Consider the following 15,703-nt stretch of genomic DNA (forward strand, 5'->3'; position numbering starts at 1 on the left):
AGTTCCCCAAACTATCACAACCGGTCTAAATTTAACTTTTAGCCTATCTGAGCGGAAAACGGCCCAACATGGCAACACAGCCCCCCCACACCTTGATTATGATTGGCTGTTCGGTCTAAACCAAAGGCTCGTCATGTGACAACGAGCATCCTGACAAACGAGCAGGAAGTGTTTGTGCGGTGAGTAATGTTTTAGTGGATTGATGATGTTTTTAACATTAATTTGACTTGTTACAATGAATCTAATGCTTAAATTAAATGCTGCCTTTTTATTTTAAACAACTCCACAGCGTTAATCTGGCAACGCATTTTTACGAGCATGTATTTCCTCATTGATTATCTGGTGTAAAAGCCTGTGATCTGGGCTTGTTCGAAGTAAACACGTGATTCTTTGTCCCATTATGTTGTTCAAAGTGAGATTTCTGGGCTCAGTCGCTGTTTGAACGTTGTCTTTTGCCGGTTTATCTGCGATAATGTCGGCGCAGTGATAAAGAAGTGCAAACAGTGGAGATAACAGGAAATGCGCACACCTTCTGTACACGTTCTGCATAATGACAGACTGAACACACACCGTTTGACCCGTTGACAAAACAGACACACAAGCCGTTTTGATTTTGATTTTAATATCTGCACTTGGTTTCATGTGCATCTGTGGCAACAATATTAAACCCAGTATAAAGGTTATCAAAAAAAAAATAGTTTTGATGTGGGACTAAATATTAAGCTCCATGTGAGACCTCTTCTCCAACAAGGAAATTTGTGGTGGTGGAAAATAACTTTTAATGTATTGTATGAATATGTCAAGGAACTCTGTCTCGTCTCTGTCTGTTCTTATTTCTGAAAATAAATATATAACATCAGTTTTTGATAAGGTGTTGCAGAAATAAAATCCTTCTTGCTCCTGGGTTCTTGCCTCAGGGTCCAGGATGACGACGGCCCTCCTCTGTTTCCTTCTGGCTGGTCCAGTGCTGCTGGTCGCTGCCAGCCCAGTTCATGACCCCAACAATGGGACCACACCACTGGTGATCTGGCATGGGATGGGTGAGTGTAGTGTATAGTGCCTGTTATTATACTGAAAGCACTACAACATTATATACATGGGGGAAAAAAACACCCAACATACACGACATATACTACATTTGTTGCTGTGAAGTGAGTCAAGCTGGTTAATATGTGCCTGTTCTCCAGGTGACAGCTGTTGCAACCCTCTCAGCATGGGAGCGATAAAGAAGATGATCGAGGAAGAGATCTCTGGCATTTACGTGCTCTCACTGATGATTGGGAAAAACGTCATAGAGGTACTGTTGCAATGTAAACCGACCCAACCAGAGCCAAATCTCTTAGGAGGATTTTTTTCCTAATGTAAAATAGAAGAGTTCCTTTGTAAAGTTATCTTTTATCCACATAATTTTATTTTACAGTGTTTCTACTGCTAAAAAGCTGATACTTCAACCAATTCACCCAAAAAAAAAGTGTGATATTTTGCTCAGACTTTATTTAATTTCCTAGAATAGGAAAGTCATCTTCTCACTTCCTCTTGCACAAACACACAATGCATATGAAAATAGGACCCGCTTGTTATGTGCGATGCGTCCACATGAACATTCGGTGATATTTGCAGCGCATGTGGCAAAAGTTGCATCAGAAAAAAAAATGGCTCCTTTACAACTTCACTGTGATTTTTTTTCTGTGTTAAAATTCACTGCAAACCAGTTTGACCTGTTGCTTTGATACGTCGCCGCTGCCGTGACAACATCTCTCCTCGTGGACGGCGCTCCTCTTCTTCCTTTTCGATTCGTCCGTCGCGCTTTGAACTCTTCCCGTTTCTCCTCCTTGCAGGACACAGAAAATGGGTTTTTCAAGGACGTGAATGAGCAGGTGTCCATGGTGTGCAGTCAGCTTGCTCAGGACCCAAAGTTGAAGGGAGGATACAACGCTATGGGCTTCTCACAGGGGGGGCAATTTCTGTACGTAACCCATGTAACTCCTACTCCCCTTCTCGCCTTATTCTTCTTCAGACTGAAGGAAATGCAAACATCTTAAGAGATGATTAGTAAAGCTTCGTTCTCAGGCTGCAGCCTCTGTTTGAACAGAGTGTTTGTCTCCTGACAAGAATTAAGGACGCTCGCTCTTGATTTCACCTGGTTCCTTCTCTTCACAGGAGGGCCGTGGCTCAGCGCTGTCCCTCTCCACAAATGAAAACCCTGATCTCTGTCGGCGGTCAGCACCAAGGTGAGGATATTGTGAAAAACCACAACATTATAAATATATACTGTATACTTAGTTACTGTAATAAATGTATAATGTATACGTTTTGGTATCACAAATGATATAAACTCCAGAATCTATTGCAGTTGTGCTACATCAGGCAATTTCTTAAAAGGTCACTTTTTCATTTTTTAACAAATATCATTAAAAAAAGACCAAAACCAACAATGAATAACAATAACTGATAAACAACCATCGTCTGTTTATGTAATCAAGTTTAATATATATTTATATTTTATTATCTTCCTCTGTTAGCGTGACTATGTATCTCCAGACAAGGTCTTTATTTATAGCTCCTCCATCTGTTTTTTTTTTTCTAAACTCTGGAGGCCAGTGTGAATATGAATCACCTCCGTCAGAACCTCAGTGTTGACAGGAACAACTCTCCTCCTCATCTTTGTCGTTCCTCAGGCGTGTACGGGCTGCCCAGGTGTCCCGGAGAGAGCTCTCACATCTGTGACATGATACGCAAAGCTCTGAACAGCGGAGCCTACACCGACATGGTTCAGAAGCAGTAAGTTGTTGTCTCTCTCTCTCTCTCTGTGTGTGTGTGAGACTGTGTTACTGTGGAGCACTGACTGGATGTCGTGTCTGTTGGTTTTTAGCCTGGTGCAGGCGCAGTACTGGCACGACCCGTTAAATGACGACCTGTACAAGAAGCACAGCCTCTTCCTGGCCGACATCAACCAGGAGAGGGTCAGTACGTGGATGGAGGATGGTCACAACACTGGTTTCCATGTTGTGAGAAATCTGGATTGAGCTAAAATCCGGTCGACTATAATCATCTAGAGCCTCTAATTTTTTGCTTCTGCGCCGAAGGTTGTAAATGAGACTTACAAGAAGAATCTTCAGCAGCTGGAGAAGTTCGTCATGGTCAAGTTCCTGCAGGACAGTGTGGTGGATCCTGTAGATTCTGAGGTAAGTGTGTTGGAGACTCTTATCCTCTCTATAGGATATCTTATCATATCTCTTATGACTCATCTTATCTCTCATCTTTATCTATGATTTTTTTAAACATATTTTTTGTTTTCTAAGGCACCAACCTCCTCAATTTACCACATTGAGTATGTTTACTGTGACTTCATGTAACAAAGCAGCATCGCTAACACACAGATTCTCCTCATAGTGGTTTGGCTTCCTGAAAACCGGCCAGGCCAAAGAGACGGAGACTCTGCAGGAGAGTCTTCTCTACAAAGAGGTAAATGTCTTTATGACGACAAGTTCATCTGTTAGTATTTTCATATGGAGGCTGGCGCAGACCCCATATAAAAAATATTTCAAAAAGTCATCCTTTGATATTATTTTCATGGATATGGATGTGCCAGTGTTTCTTCTGAACACAAATCAATGTTTGGACTTTTTGCCTTTGTTAATTGATGAGCAGACTTCGCGAAAACTTTAGGACTAAAGTCTGTGTCCTTACGTTCAGGATCGTTTGGGCCTGGCAGCGATGGACAAGGCCGAGAAGCTGGTTTTTCTGGCCACGAAGGGAGACCACCTCCAGTTCACCAGGGAATGGTTCAACCAAAACCTGCTGCCATACTTGGGCTAAATACACCTTTTATTAGGGGTAGAAAAAAACACTGGAAGTAAAATATAATATAATGCAAGTTAAGAGTTAAAATAAAGCTTAACAACCAGAGCAGGGATGCAGAGAGAACGTAGTTCATTCATTTTGCACTGATCACACGTAACATGTTGATGCAGCTTTTCTAAATACATTTTAGCAGCTAATTTTTGTTAGTCCATCTCTGTACTACTAACACTCAAATAGGAATATGGAATTTTTTTTTTTTAATCGTTTTAAATGACTAATGTATATAATTGAACTGAATTGATGCATCTGTAACTTCCAATAAAGACAGAACATTCATTTTATTGCAACTTTTTTTTAATGACGTCTCCATTACTAATGAGCAGACCTCGGATTTTGGACCCGAAAGAAAAGAAAAGGAAGTTAAAGAAAGACAATATGAAAAAAAAAAAAGAGTAATCAGTGGAGAACCAAAGAGTATAGAGTGAGTGAAGACATGTCGATGGTGAGGACAAACATTTGAGACTAATTATTATTAATATATACACAAATGAGCAGGTATTTCCAATCTAGACACTGAAGTGGAGCATTCAACTACAACGAATGTTAATTTTTTCCCCCATCATTTTATTTCTCCTCATCCTCTGTATCAACATCTTTGCTCTTGACTGCAAACTTTTTTTCCCATACATGCCTCCTTCCATGGAATGTTTTTAATAAAATCGGGAATGTCGTGTGTGGCTTTGAGGGAAAGCACATGGAATTCTAATTTGTCCTGTTATTTTAACATCACACCAACATCACCTAGATGAAGAGTTTGAGGATGTGACAGTGGTTTTGCATACAACTAGGTTTTACTTCTATGGATGTGCACGGACGAGTGCTGACGTTATACATTTATTATCCACGATGTGCGTGTTCATAATGTTACAGTGGCGGTGATATGGATGATGTCATTATCCTCTTTTGTTTGACAAGAGCTTCACAAGTGATTTTCATAAAGTGAAACAGGCCACGACTTAACAAGGAAACCAGCCTGTTTGGCTGCAGTGCTTTTGTTGGCTATTCTACATGTTCCATTTATCTTTAAAATTATCCAGATAGAAGGAAAAAGAAAACCGTAAAGAGCATCCCAGCTATTGGCAAAACCCAATTTTAGTGACAAGCTGCTCCCTTGCTGATTGGCTGGAGGATTTGCTCCAGGTAACGCAAGCAGTCCTCTCATTGGCTTAGGGAAGGGACAGCTTAAGCTGTGATTGGCTGACGGGGTTAGAAGGGAGAGAGAGAATACAACGCACAAGGTCCGAATCTCAGTCTACAGTGTTGAGAGTTAGCTGGTTGGGTGTGGGCGATCAGTCAGGTAGGCGTTTGCAAAAAAAACAAAACAAAACGTCGAGGAGGAAGGGGGGGCGACCATTTTATAATGCTGCCCTCGTCTATCCGGCGATCTCTGTTGCTGTGGTAACAAACTTCTGGCCGTCCCAGATGGTCTTGAACTGCTCGGGAACAGGAAGCTCCGACTGAGAACGAAGGAGACAGAAAAGGTCACGCTCCGCTTGAAATGTGTATTTTTCGTGCTTTGTAAGAAATATATTTTCAGAAATGAAATACACCCTTAAAGGAATACTTAGTTATAAACATAATGAAAAGACCGTGATACTCGGCCAGTCGACTAATCCCTGAATAAATGTTCATCAGTTTTAAATTATTAGATAGAGAATTTATATTTCTCAGCTGTTTTACTGTCAGTGTAGATGGGAAAATGGAGAGAGTAGAATGAAATGAGAGACAATTTATTAACAGAAACAAGATGTTCTTCCAGGTTTCCCGTTGAATTCCTATTTGTTCACACACCGTTTATGTAAAGTGTTTAACTTCATAAGCATTTTTTTTTTAAATATACAGATTAGCCGTGCATCAAGTCTGTGGTGCAGCGACTAAATTATTTTTACAACCTAATCGGCAAAGTAGCTATACAGAGGCCAAACACAAATCCTAAGATCACGTTTCCTTCCGCGAGAGGACACTCACGTATTCTCCGTCGTCGTTGGGCACCAGGATGTTCATCTCTGAGCTCTTGGCGCTGATGATCTCGCAGCTCAGGGAGTCCTTGCTCAGGTAAACATGGCAACCGTCCGTCTTGTTGATGGAGATGGTTGGGACCTTACCTATGACCTGGGTATATATATAAAAAACTAGTTACAGCTGTATATAAAGCAGGACACTCGTGTAAAAATGCATTCATGTCTATTAAAAACAGAATGGTAGAAATCACTGGTGTGATATCATGAAATGCAACAAAGCCAGCGAACAGGAGAATATGTAATTAATTCGCTGCATCGTGTTCACACCTGGATCTTGATGTCCCTGCAGTTGATGATTTCAACGATGCCCACGACATTTTCAAACACCAGGCCCACTTTCTTACAGTTGTCTAACAGAGGGAAACAGATAGAAGCGTTGTTCAGTGATGTCACATAAGAGTGTACAGAATGTGATGATCCTCAAGTCCTGCAGCTATAAGGAGCATCTTTATTTCATTGAGTTATAAGCAGATTCATGGACATTTATTTGAGGAAAACTCAACAAATATAAGATCATATGTACTTGTGTGCGTTCAGATATGACCAAGTTATTACTGCAAGGAGGAGTTTGATGTTTGAAGCAAAACAGAAATTCAGCTCACAGTATCTTTGCCTCACGTCCTCATACCCATTCTTACCTAGAATGATGGAGTTGAGTTTGCCCTTGACCTGCAGGGTGCTCTTGTTACACTTGAAAGCGTAGACCACTTGCTTCAGCTCAGTGTCGCTGATCACCAGGTCCTGCACTCCCTCCTGGTTCTCCTACAGGAGGGGGCGAGAGCAAGAAACAAAGCACAAGACAAAAACCAAGAGCTGATGAAACAGCAACAGAAATGAAAAGTTCCTAAATATAAGCTTTAAATGACGAAAAAAAGTACAACAGACAATAAACAAGTCTGATTTGCTGTGATTTATTAATTTAAGCACGCGGCGAGAGGGGAGCGGTCCAACGGCTTACCACTTTCCACTTCTTCCCATCGAGCTCCAGCACAGGGGGCAGAGTGCGGGTCGGGGTGGCAGACACAGCCGGCCGGGGGGAGGGGGTGAAGGGTTTTGGCCCTGTACGCACTGGACCGGTCTCAGCCCTCAGTGTCGGATTCTTGTGGGTCTTCTGGTCATCGCTCACATGCTTCAGGCCTGGAGAGGGTCAAGATCAGAGGGAATCAGGTGAGTCTCAAATACTAGGTACACGTTAAATAAAAAATAATGATCCATTCAACTCTCTGGAGAAGCTCGGGAGACTATGCATTTTAAATTACTTTTATTATGAGTCACAATGCACAAACTGCATCAAAAGTGGTCGTGGTTATTTCTTCTTTTTAAATTTATACCTGCAAAACCTGATCCACTATAGAATTTTAAAAAAGTACTTGTGCACATTAAGACCTGGTGAACAGAAGTTTATATGACCTTTGTTCACAAATACTTCATAGATGCAAAGCTGCAAGAGCAACAGGAAGTGGTCTTTTATGGTTAGCAGTAAATTCACAGAGTAGATAACAGTCCCAATATAGTTTGAAGCTACCGACCCATGGTGATGTCGGCTCCCTTGTTGAGGGACGCGAACAAAGCGTTGCGGTTTTCAGAACCAGAATCGCCGCCCTTGCCGCCGGTGGATCCGCTCAGATCCATGGGAGGAGGAGGAGGTCCGGGGGGAGGTGGGGGAGGACATCCACCGGCCGGAGCGCTGGGAGGAGTTGCAGTGGCCGCAGCTACGGCGCCCTGAGGTGCACAGGAAATTAGAAAAACAGTTAAATAATTTCCCTTTAGACAATTACCTTTTATATCATCCCCATTTGGAAACATATATATCTTAAATCTGTAAATGTAAATTGCTGCTGAGGGAAAAAAAATTACCCGATTGCCAGTTGCTGGCCAGAATATACATGTGATCGCTTTAGACCTGCTGTTTTTTTGTACTTCACTATATGATGTAATAAGTTCCTTTATTTATAAGTCTTATAAGAGACACTTTTAGTGACTTTTACTCCTAATTTTGAAGATTTTTCATTGTAACTTTTAACAGACTCACAGTCTTGCTCCAGCTCAGTCCAGTGGTGTGGTGCTTTTTGATGTAGTTCTGCAGCTCAGTCCAGATGGAGACGTAGGCCTTCACCCAGTCCACGTGTGTCTTGTCCCTGTTGGGGAAGGAAGCAGGATGATGAGGATGATCAGAGATTTACTACTAGATTTTTTTTATTTATTTTCCTACCCACACTGACGACTAAGCTAATATTCATACTGTCTGATCTCATGCCTCGTATTTGGATACAGGATCATCATTTTGCATTTAACTGTGCAGCGAGCTCACTGACGAATTTAGAATAAAAGTCATGCTCGTCACAAGGTTGACTTTTGTCACAGTAACTTCTACCGTCTAACTTGACTGTAACTCGAGCCTACTCATAAACACAAAAACTCAGGTTTCATGCCTAAATACAGGAAGTCTACCACCAGCGTGCGTCAACATGTTTACGTCAGGGCTGACTCAGTAAATCTCTGGTATACAACTTAAAAGGGGCCCAGAGGAAGAAAGAATGGATGACAGATGTGTCCTGAAATCTGCTTGGCTGCATTTGAAACATGACCCTTTTATCTACTAGATGTTACGGCATTTCAAAAACAAAATGATGCATTTAGAGGACTCTCCCTCTGGACTCTTATTGCATTACATTTAAAATAAGTGTGTGGACAGAATAACTGCTGCAGACATTTACGTACTTCTCCTTGAAATCTTTGAGCACGCGGTTGGTGTAGAACATGGCGGCGTCCTGCATCTCTTTAACATAGGGGCACGGTTTAGGAGCCTGAGACATGAAATGAAAAAAACAAAAACGTTTTAAAAATGTATTCAGTCAAATCTAAACTAAAAGGAATAGTTCAAAAGTTTCAGATAAGAAGATTGATGCCACTCTAATATCTGTACAGAAAAATATGAAGCTACAGCAGCAAATGAGTGGTTAAAGTCAAAAGTTCACAAGTTTATGATGAGATGTTTGAGATAGAGTAGGTGAACAATGAATGAATCTATTATGTGTATGTTAAAAGCTGATGAATTATTCATTAGGATCAAAACAACAACAACAAACAGTGTTAATCATCTAAACTGTAACAGTGCGGCTTTGTTGCTGGCGTCCAAGCGTCAGCCAACAAACTGTCGCTCACCAGACACCGATGACACTCAAAGAGGGGCTTGTTTTCCCGCCTTTTTACACACACACACACACACACACACACACACACACACACACACACACACACACACACACACACACACACACACACACACACACACACACACACACACACACACACACACACACACACACACACACACACACACACACACACACACACACACACACACACACACACACACACACACACACACACACACACACTTTCCTTTCTTGCCCCATTAACCATTCATATTCCCCAGTCTCACCATGGCGACCCATCCGAGGGCAGGCGCACTCTCACTGACAGCGGAGAGGTGGTTGAAGTGCGTCGAGGTGCGGTTCTGCTCGCGGAACGCCTGCACCTGCTGGATCGCTTTGGACACTGGCTGCAGGAGGGTCATCAGAACCGTCTGAAGACACAAGTAGATTTAATTTAAGCAAGTTTAAGTTTTAGACTCATAGATTCAGATTGTTATGAGGTAAGAAAGATACTGACAGAGTAGTGTGCAGGGGGCTGCTGGGAAGGCGAACTGAACAAATTATGCTTATTGATGAAACTGATTGATCGATGCGCTGCTCGTTTACAACTTTTATTGACTGAGCAATTAGTGTGTTAAACTCACATCAGACGGCTTTTGGGAGGACGAGGCTGTCGCGAGGAGTTGTCTCTGACTGGAGAACGCCTTTTTCATCATGTCTGCCTGGAAGGACGAGAGGGGATAGTTGGAAAAACATCAGTACTGTAAGATGTAGAATTTGTAGTACATATTTAAAATATAAAAATAAACTAAACAGGTTAAGTGCTTCGAAGACAAAAACAGTGAATACATAGTGCAGTTAAAGATCTTAACAAGTTAATGCGAGAGACAATGGATAAAATCTTTAGGAATAGCCGAGTAAATTGCCTCTCAAACTATGACTTACATGTTTCTGGACATCACCTCCGATCTTCTGGCTGAGGGCGGCGTACTGGGCCACAGGACCACGGATGATCTCGTCAAAGGCCTCGACGTACACAGACACAGCTGTACGACAAAAAAAAAACTTGAAAATGTATTTAAACAGTCATTTGAAAAAAAAGAGCCCATGATATGGAAAATACAACCCAATTAACTGAAATGAAAGAAAACAAAAAAAGAATTAAAGAAATAAAATGTATACAACACAGTAACAAATAAGCGTACCATTAAAATTAGGTAGTAAGTTATGATTTCCAAGTGGTAAAAGTTGAGGTGCATTCAAGATCATCTTTCAAATATTAGGTCTACAGGTAGTGTGGTAGAATTCAGGCTGAAATCATCAAAGGAATTTTCAGTGACACCACAAGCAATTGAAGACACTTTGTTCTATTTCTTTCTTTTTTTTTCCAAAGAGGGTGGGACGGTTCAACAAGCATCACTACGTCCTCAGATGTTTTACAGTCAAGAGCAAAGAAAGCTGCCATCAAATGCAAATTATTGTTCGATGATACGATGAAAAGGGTTGATTGTATTGTAGGTTTTCTGTCAGACAGGAGGTCAAGAGATACGTGTGTCAGGGGAATTTGTTATTTTTTGTTGTTTGAGCAGAGAAGTCGTTGTTAACACATTGGACAGCACTGAGGTGACGCTTTCACCCTCTGACTTATTAATTAACAATCATAAAAACATTTCTCTTTAGACAAACTTTGGTGTCTGCATGCAAACACTAAAAATGTGTTATCTGACAAATAACTCTACTTTGAGTGGACAAGGATATCGCACTCAGACATAATACCCATAGTATCATGATAAATGGTGATTACCTCCCCCGGCAGATTCTCCAGAGCTGCCTCCGGGGCCCGACATGGACTCCAGACGACCCACCGCCACCTCCAGCCGCTGCACCAGACCCGCCAACTCAGCCATACCTGCCAGGTGGAGAAGAGGAGCGAGACGGGTGACAAAACTGGAACACCAAGCAAAAATGTTATCCTGTTTTTGGAAATGCAGCATTTTTATACCCGCATCTCTATGACCTGATTTTAAAAAAGCTTTCAAGTTTCAAAGATGAAATTGATGCCAAATCTTTGCTGGGTTAAGTTTTGCACACAGACTTAGTTTAGTTATTTTAACTGTATCTCAGTTGCTTAGTCGCCTCAACTGAAACACAGGAAAATATGACTCAGTTTAATTTTAATGTGATCTACAGGTCAGTTTTTGACCAAACCAAACACCAAAAAGCTTTACCCAATCTTTAAATTACTTGTACTGGTGTTTGTGTCGAGGCACAGTGGTGCTTTTTTGTTCAAGCTTCTAATTTGGGGACTGAACTTCCCCTGGGACACACGATGAAGACAATCACTGCAATTAACAATTAGCCAATTGGGCAGGAGAAGAACAACAACAGTGCTCCGAATCCTGGGAACATTTGCAGTTGGTTGATTTAAACCGACGAGGCTTGGAACAATGTGTGTGGCTGCAGGTCATCAGATTGATGAAACATCTGTGTCTTTGCTTCAATACATTTCTTCGCTCCTCAATGGCCTTAAACACCAGTCATACAATTTTTCTCCTCTGCCAGGTTAAAGTTTGATCATTTGCAAATAAATATTCTGCAATCTTCAGATTGCAATCAATCCAAACCCAGGCTGATTTTATAAAAAAAAACAAAAACCTGCAAGATGAGTAATCAGAGTGCACATAGGTGTCTTAACAGACGGTACTGAAGTCCATTATGACCTAACACAGTGTGCACCGTTATGGTCCTACATCGCCCATGCAGACCGAATCCCCAATTATTTGAATACATTTAAGTTCAGGTTGGTGTCTGACTTCCACCTTAAGAGGGGCCAGGTGACAAAAAGGGAGAGGAATGGTAATGCTGGTAAGCGGGTCAGGACTTGTTGAGTTAAAGGTATGTAGCTGCTTACAAATTACTGTGAGGAGTGCAGACCTGCCCTGTTGTCCCAACTATGTCAGTTGAACGGGCTTGTTTGACCAAACCTTACGAAACAGCAACAACTACCTCTACTGTTGCTAATAAAGCAGAAATAATAAAACATGATCTGAAAAGAGCAGAAGACTTAAAGATGGGACTGACTCTGTTAACAGCAAAACCGTGAGAAGCACATGCAAAGCTGATACTTGTGACTAACGCATTCAAGTACATGAGTAGTAACTAACCTCAATCCAAGTCTAACGTAGTCTTACACCTTTAGTACACCCCCCCAATGAGAAAGACTGCAGTAACCTGACACTGCCTTCATCGGTGTGGCCGAGAGTGTGTCTCCAGTCTCAGGTGATTAAAACATGGCTGATGAATGGAGCCAGACGAACCACTATCGCCAATGAATCCATGAAAAACCTGCTGCGACCGCCTCACTTTCACTACAGAGATAAATCTTTAGATAACTAATGACTGCATGTGCCTAACATTCTTGGCCGCAACGGCCGAAAGCTACAGTTCCCTGGATATAGAAATGGCAGAAAAAGAGTGAATGTTGCTTAATAAAAAGGGTTGCAAATTAACAGAGCACAAATTTGTTGGTCGAAAGATTGATAGTGAATTAATCCGAGTATTTTGACAACCGACCAACTGTTTATCAAGTTAAATTCTTGATGAAATGTAATGTTCTCTCTGGATTTATGGCAGGTTGGAAATGATGCAAATGTTGCATTACACCATTATACGACTCTGACTTCCCCTTAAGCTCATATTAATCACGTTGTTGTCGGCAGTATAATAATGACTTACAGCGGGGCGAGGTTGGTTGTACATCAGCCATGACGCTGTTAAATGAGATAAACATCGACAGGCCTGAGTATCAGCCACACCATATTATTAAAACCCTAAAATGTTTACTGAGGACTTGTCCAGTTACTCTCAAAGCCTAAAGATGAAGTAATATTCTTACAGCACAGGAAGCGCTATTCTTTCTCCGCAGAGCTTGGGGCTAAATTAGATCATAGCAAGAAACACACCGTCCCCAACCTTGACCTACAAGCCTAGTTGTTTAGAACCAAAGTCTTCATCTGCAGGTTAAAACCAGAGTTCATCTGTAAGATTTCCTGGTCTCAGATGAAATATGACTCAGCAGCAATCCAGGAAGGGAGTGCCCCACTAAAGGTGTATTGTGGTAGTAATAGAAACCAAACAAAACCTCCTCAATGTGTCAGCTGCTTTGAAAAGGCACTTTAATTTACCACGTATGTTATTTATATTGACACCAACATGCTCTGTTCTGGGCTCAAGCAATTTCTTCTCCTTTTTTTAAAAAAATCCCAGAGACAGACACATTTCAGCGTACTGGACTGGATGACCTGCTATATGAAGCATGAATGCTTGAGCACATTTCCACAGAAGTAAAAGTGACCACAAACGTTCAGGCAAAGTGCTGATCGCCAAGGAAACTCTACTGTCAAGTAGAAAGAAGAAAAAACTTTTCCATAGACATACGGGGCAGATATTGTCTTGAGGCAAGACAGGAAACTGCGCCTGCCATCACATTTTCCTGAGAGCTCCTTTTTTTTGTACAAAAACTAATTAAAAAAAACACCACATAATTGAAGAGCTCTGATGAACTGCATAAGACATGTTCCTTATTCACAATGAACATGAGCACTGTGATATACATATTTTTATTTTTTTCAGTGGAGGTGAAGCTAAACTGGAGAAAAAACTCACCAGGGATCCAAATCTAAAACATTATTCCCTAATAATTGCACTATTTTCTCACTATTTGCTACAAACTACACTGTGCAGCCCTTTCTAGAAATTATTCAAACTTTTTCAAAATTAAATTACAAATTTGTAACTTGTTAGCAAGGTGATCGACACTGAGATAACAACCTCCTAAATCTTTAGTTTTTTTCCCTGTTGGACCCACTGATCGATCCATCAGGTGATTCACAGAAAATGAATGTCAAGGATTCAATAATCGCTTATGTCACCGATTGAGCACAAATGCTGAACATTCTGTGCTTCCAGCTTCTCGGGTCTTTACGCAATTATGCGGGAACGATGCATTTTGCATGGGGCCACATTCTTTTCCCCCAATGTTGCAGCTCTCGCTGGTCTTCTCCAATATGTTGCTCACTTCAGGCTGCATTCACAGACCCACTTATGTGAGCATAAATATTCTGCGCATCAACCTCCATCAACATCATCATCATCATCATCATCATCATCATGCAGGGGCCGGTGAAGTGGGTTATAGGCCTGTGTGTGTGTGTGTGTGTGTGTGTGTCTGTGAGGGCTTGTGCCTCTCTTGCCTGGGGGTGGGCGGGTGGGAGCTGGTGGGGGTGCAGGCAGAAAGAAGGGAGCGTCCTGCTCAGTGTGTGTGTGTGTGTGTTTGCATTGAAATTAAACAAAAACACATGACTGCTTCCTTGTCGGAGGGGGGCAGAGCAATGGCGGCGAGCTCTGACTTTGATCAGTCCTACTTCTTCGGTGGGCCCAGAGGCTGCAGACAAATCAAGTTCAAGCCGCCGATGTTAATGCGATCATCGGCGTTTGCTGTCAGACGGAGCGGCTAGGCTAACTAGCTAGCTAGCTAGCTAGCAAGTGCCGGTGGTGGGGCGTCGCGGCTAGCTTAACGACACACCCGCTAACGGTTTCTGAATAAACGTACGTGTTGTTAGCACTGGTGTGTGTGTGTCCCTCTTCCTCTTTGTCGTGGAGTGTCTCCTCTACTGTCTGTCTCGGCATTTCCTGGATATTCCCCCCCCCACACTCACACACACACACACACACACACACACGCCTCCCCGTGTTAGCTAACGTTGCACTAGACTGCAGTGGGGGTGAAACAAAAACAAGAAGTTGACACATTTCAGCGAACCAGTGTCTTTTCTCCGTGAAAGGAGAAGTTGCAGTTTGAGTAAAAGGATTAAAAGCATTTTCTTTTTAAAAAAAGAAAGAAAAGAAAAACAGACCTGTGCTAGTCGGAGGTCTTTGCTAACAGACGCGACTAGCCGGGGCGTGTTAGCATCACAGCGATCTCACGCAACGATTTCTTGATTTAGAAATCGCGGCGACGCATTAATGGCCCCTTTTTTTAATTTCATTACACCCAAGTGAAGCCGTTAAATCGTCGGTTTGTGCGTCGCTCACCTGCTACAGTGGTCAAGCAGTGATTCGGTCCCTTTTTGATATCGCCGTGAGTCCGCGGTGCAGGTTGTCGCAGAGGGAACAGACCGGAACAGACAGAGCGACCGAGCTTCGCCTCTTTCTTCCTGGATGTCGGCGAGTTTTTGTTTTTTTTGTTTTTTTTACCCAGCTGTCACCGCGCCGCACTTCCGCCCTTATCCGCGCAAATGTAATTCCTTTGCCATATAAGGAGCGTGAGACGCAGAGGGCAGCGGAGAGAGAAACGAAGAAACAAGTTTGGTTTTTTTTTCTTTTTTCTTCATGGCGTATATCTTGACGTGGACAGCTGCCATCGTGTCATTTGTGTTTCCTCTGAAAACATCAATGTCTCAAAATAGGACACGTCACATGTACATACAGTACGTCTGTGGGTTCTCAGTGTTTGCATGTTCCTTCCAAGAACATGTTGATGATGCTGATGTAATGATACAGGATTGTTTGTGTGTGTAATATTCTAAAGCCACTGTACTGGCAAAATAAATATGCATCTATCCAAATTACACTGCACAGGGGCCTGCATTGTTTGGGACC

General features: G+C 42.1%; 2 protein-coding genes across 3 annotated transcripts; one reads left to right on the forward strand and one right to left on the reverse strand.

The window, feature by feature from the left end:
• Positions 1-35: 35 nt before the first annotated feature.
• ppt1 (palmitoyl-protein thioesterase 1 (ceroid-lipofuscinosis, neuronal 1, infantile)) lies at positions 36-4,140 on the forward strand. The gene is made up of 10 exons (XM_035620060.2): positions 36-179; positions 918-1,040; positions 1,188-1,297; positions 1,839-1,966; positions 2,161-2,231; positions 2,679-2,781; positions 2,873-2,963; positions 3,087-3,185; positions 3,394-3,465; positions 3,697-4,140. The coding sequence occupies exons 2-10, from the start codon at positions 926-928 to the stop codon at positions 3,817-3,819; spliced, it is 912 nt and encodes a 303-aa protein (XP_035475953.1). The 5' UTR covers positions 36-179; positions 918-925; the 3' UTR covers positions 3,820-4,140.
• Positions 4,141-15,308, reverse strand: cap1 (CAP, adenylate cyclase-associated protein 1 (yeast)). Of its 2 annotated transcripts, XM_035620057.2 has the most exons (13): positions 15,137-15,308; positions 10,848-10,952; positions 9,989-10,089; positions 9,688-9,765; positions 9,331-9,474; positions 8,607-8,692; positions 7,918-8,023; positions 7,415-7,607; positions 6,844-7,022; positions 6,524-6,647; positions 6,153-6,235; positions 5,833-5,976; positions 4,141-5,321 (listed from the first exon to the last, which is right to left on the reverse strand). In XM_035620057.2, the coding sequence occupies exons 2-13, from the start codon at positions 10,948-10,950 to the stop codon at positions 5,238-5,240; spliced, it is 1,425 nt and encodes a 474-aa protein (XP_035475950.1). In that variant the 5' UTR covers positions 10,951-10,952; positions 15,137-15,308; the 3' UTR covers positions 4,141-5,237. The 2 variants fall into 2 exon arrangements, with proteins under 2 accessions (XP_035475950.1, XP_035475951.1); XM_035620058.2 differs by lacking the exons at positions 10,848-10,952; positions 15,137-15,308 and adding an exon at positions 10,249-10,327.
• Between the last annotated feature and the right edge of the window lie 395 nt (positions 15,309-15,703).

The sequence above is a fragment of the Scophthalmus maximus genome, chromosome 22 (genome assembly GCF_022379125.1).
Source record: "Scophthalmus maximus strain ysfricsl-2021 chromosome 22, ASM2237912v1, whole genome shotgun sequence".
Taxonomy (NCBI): Eukaryota; Metazoa; Chordata; class Actinopteri; order Pleuronectiformes; family Scophthalmidae; genus Scophthalmus; species Scophthalmus maximus.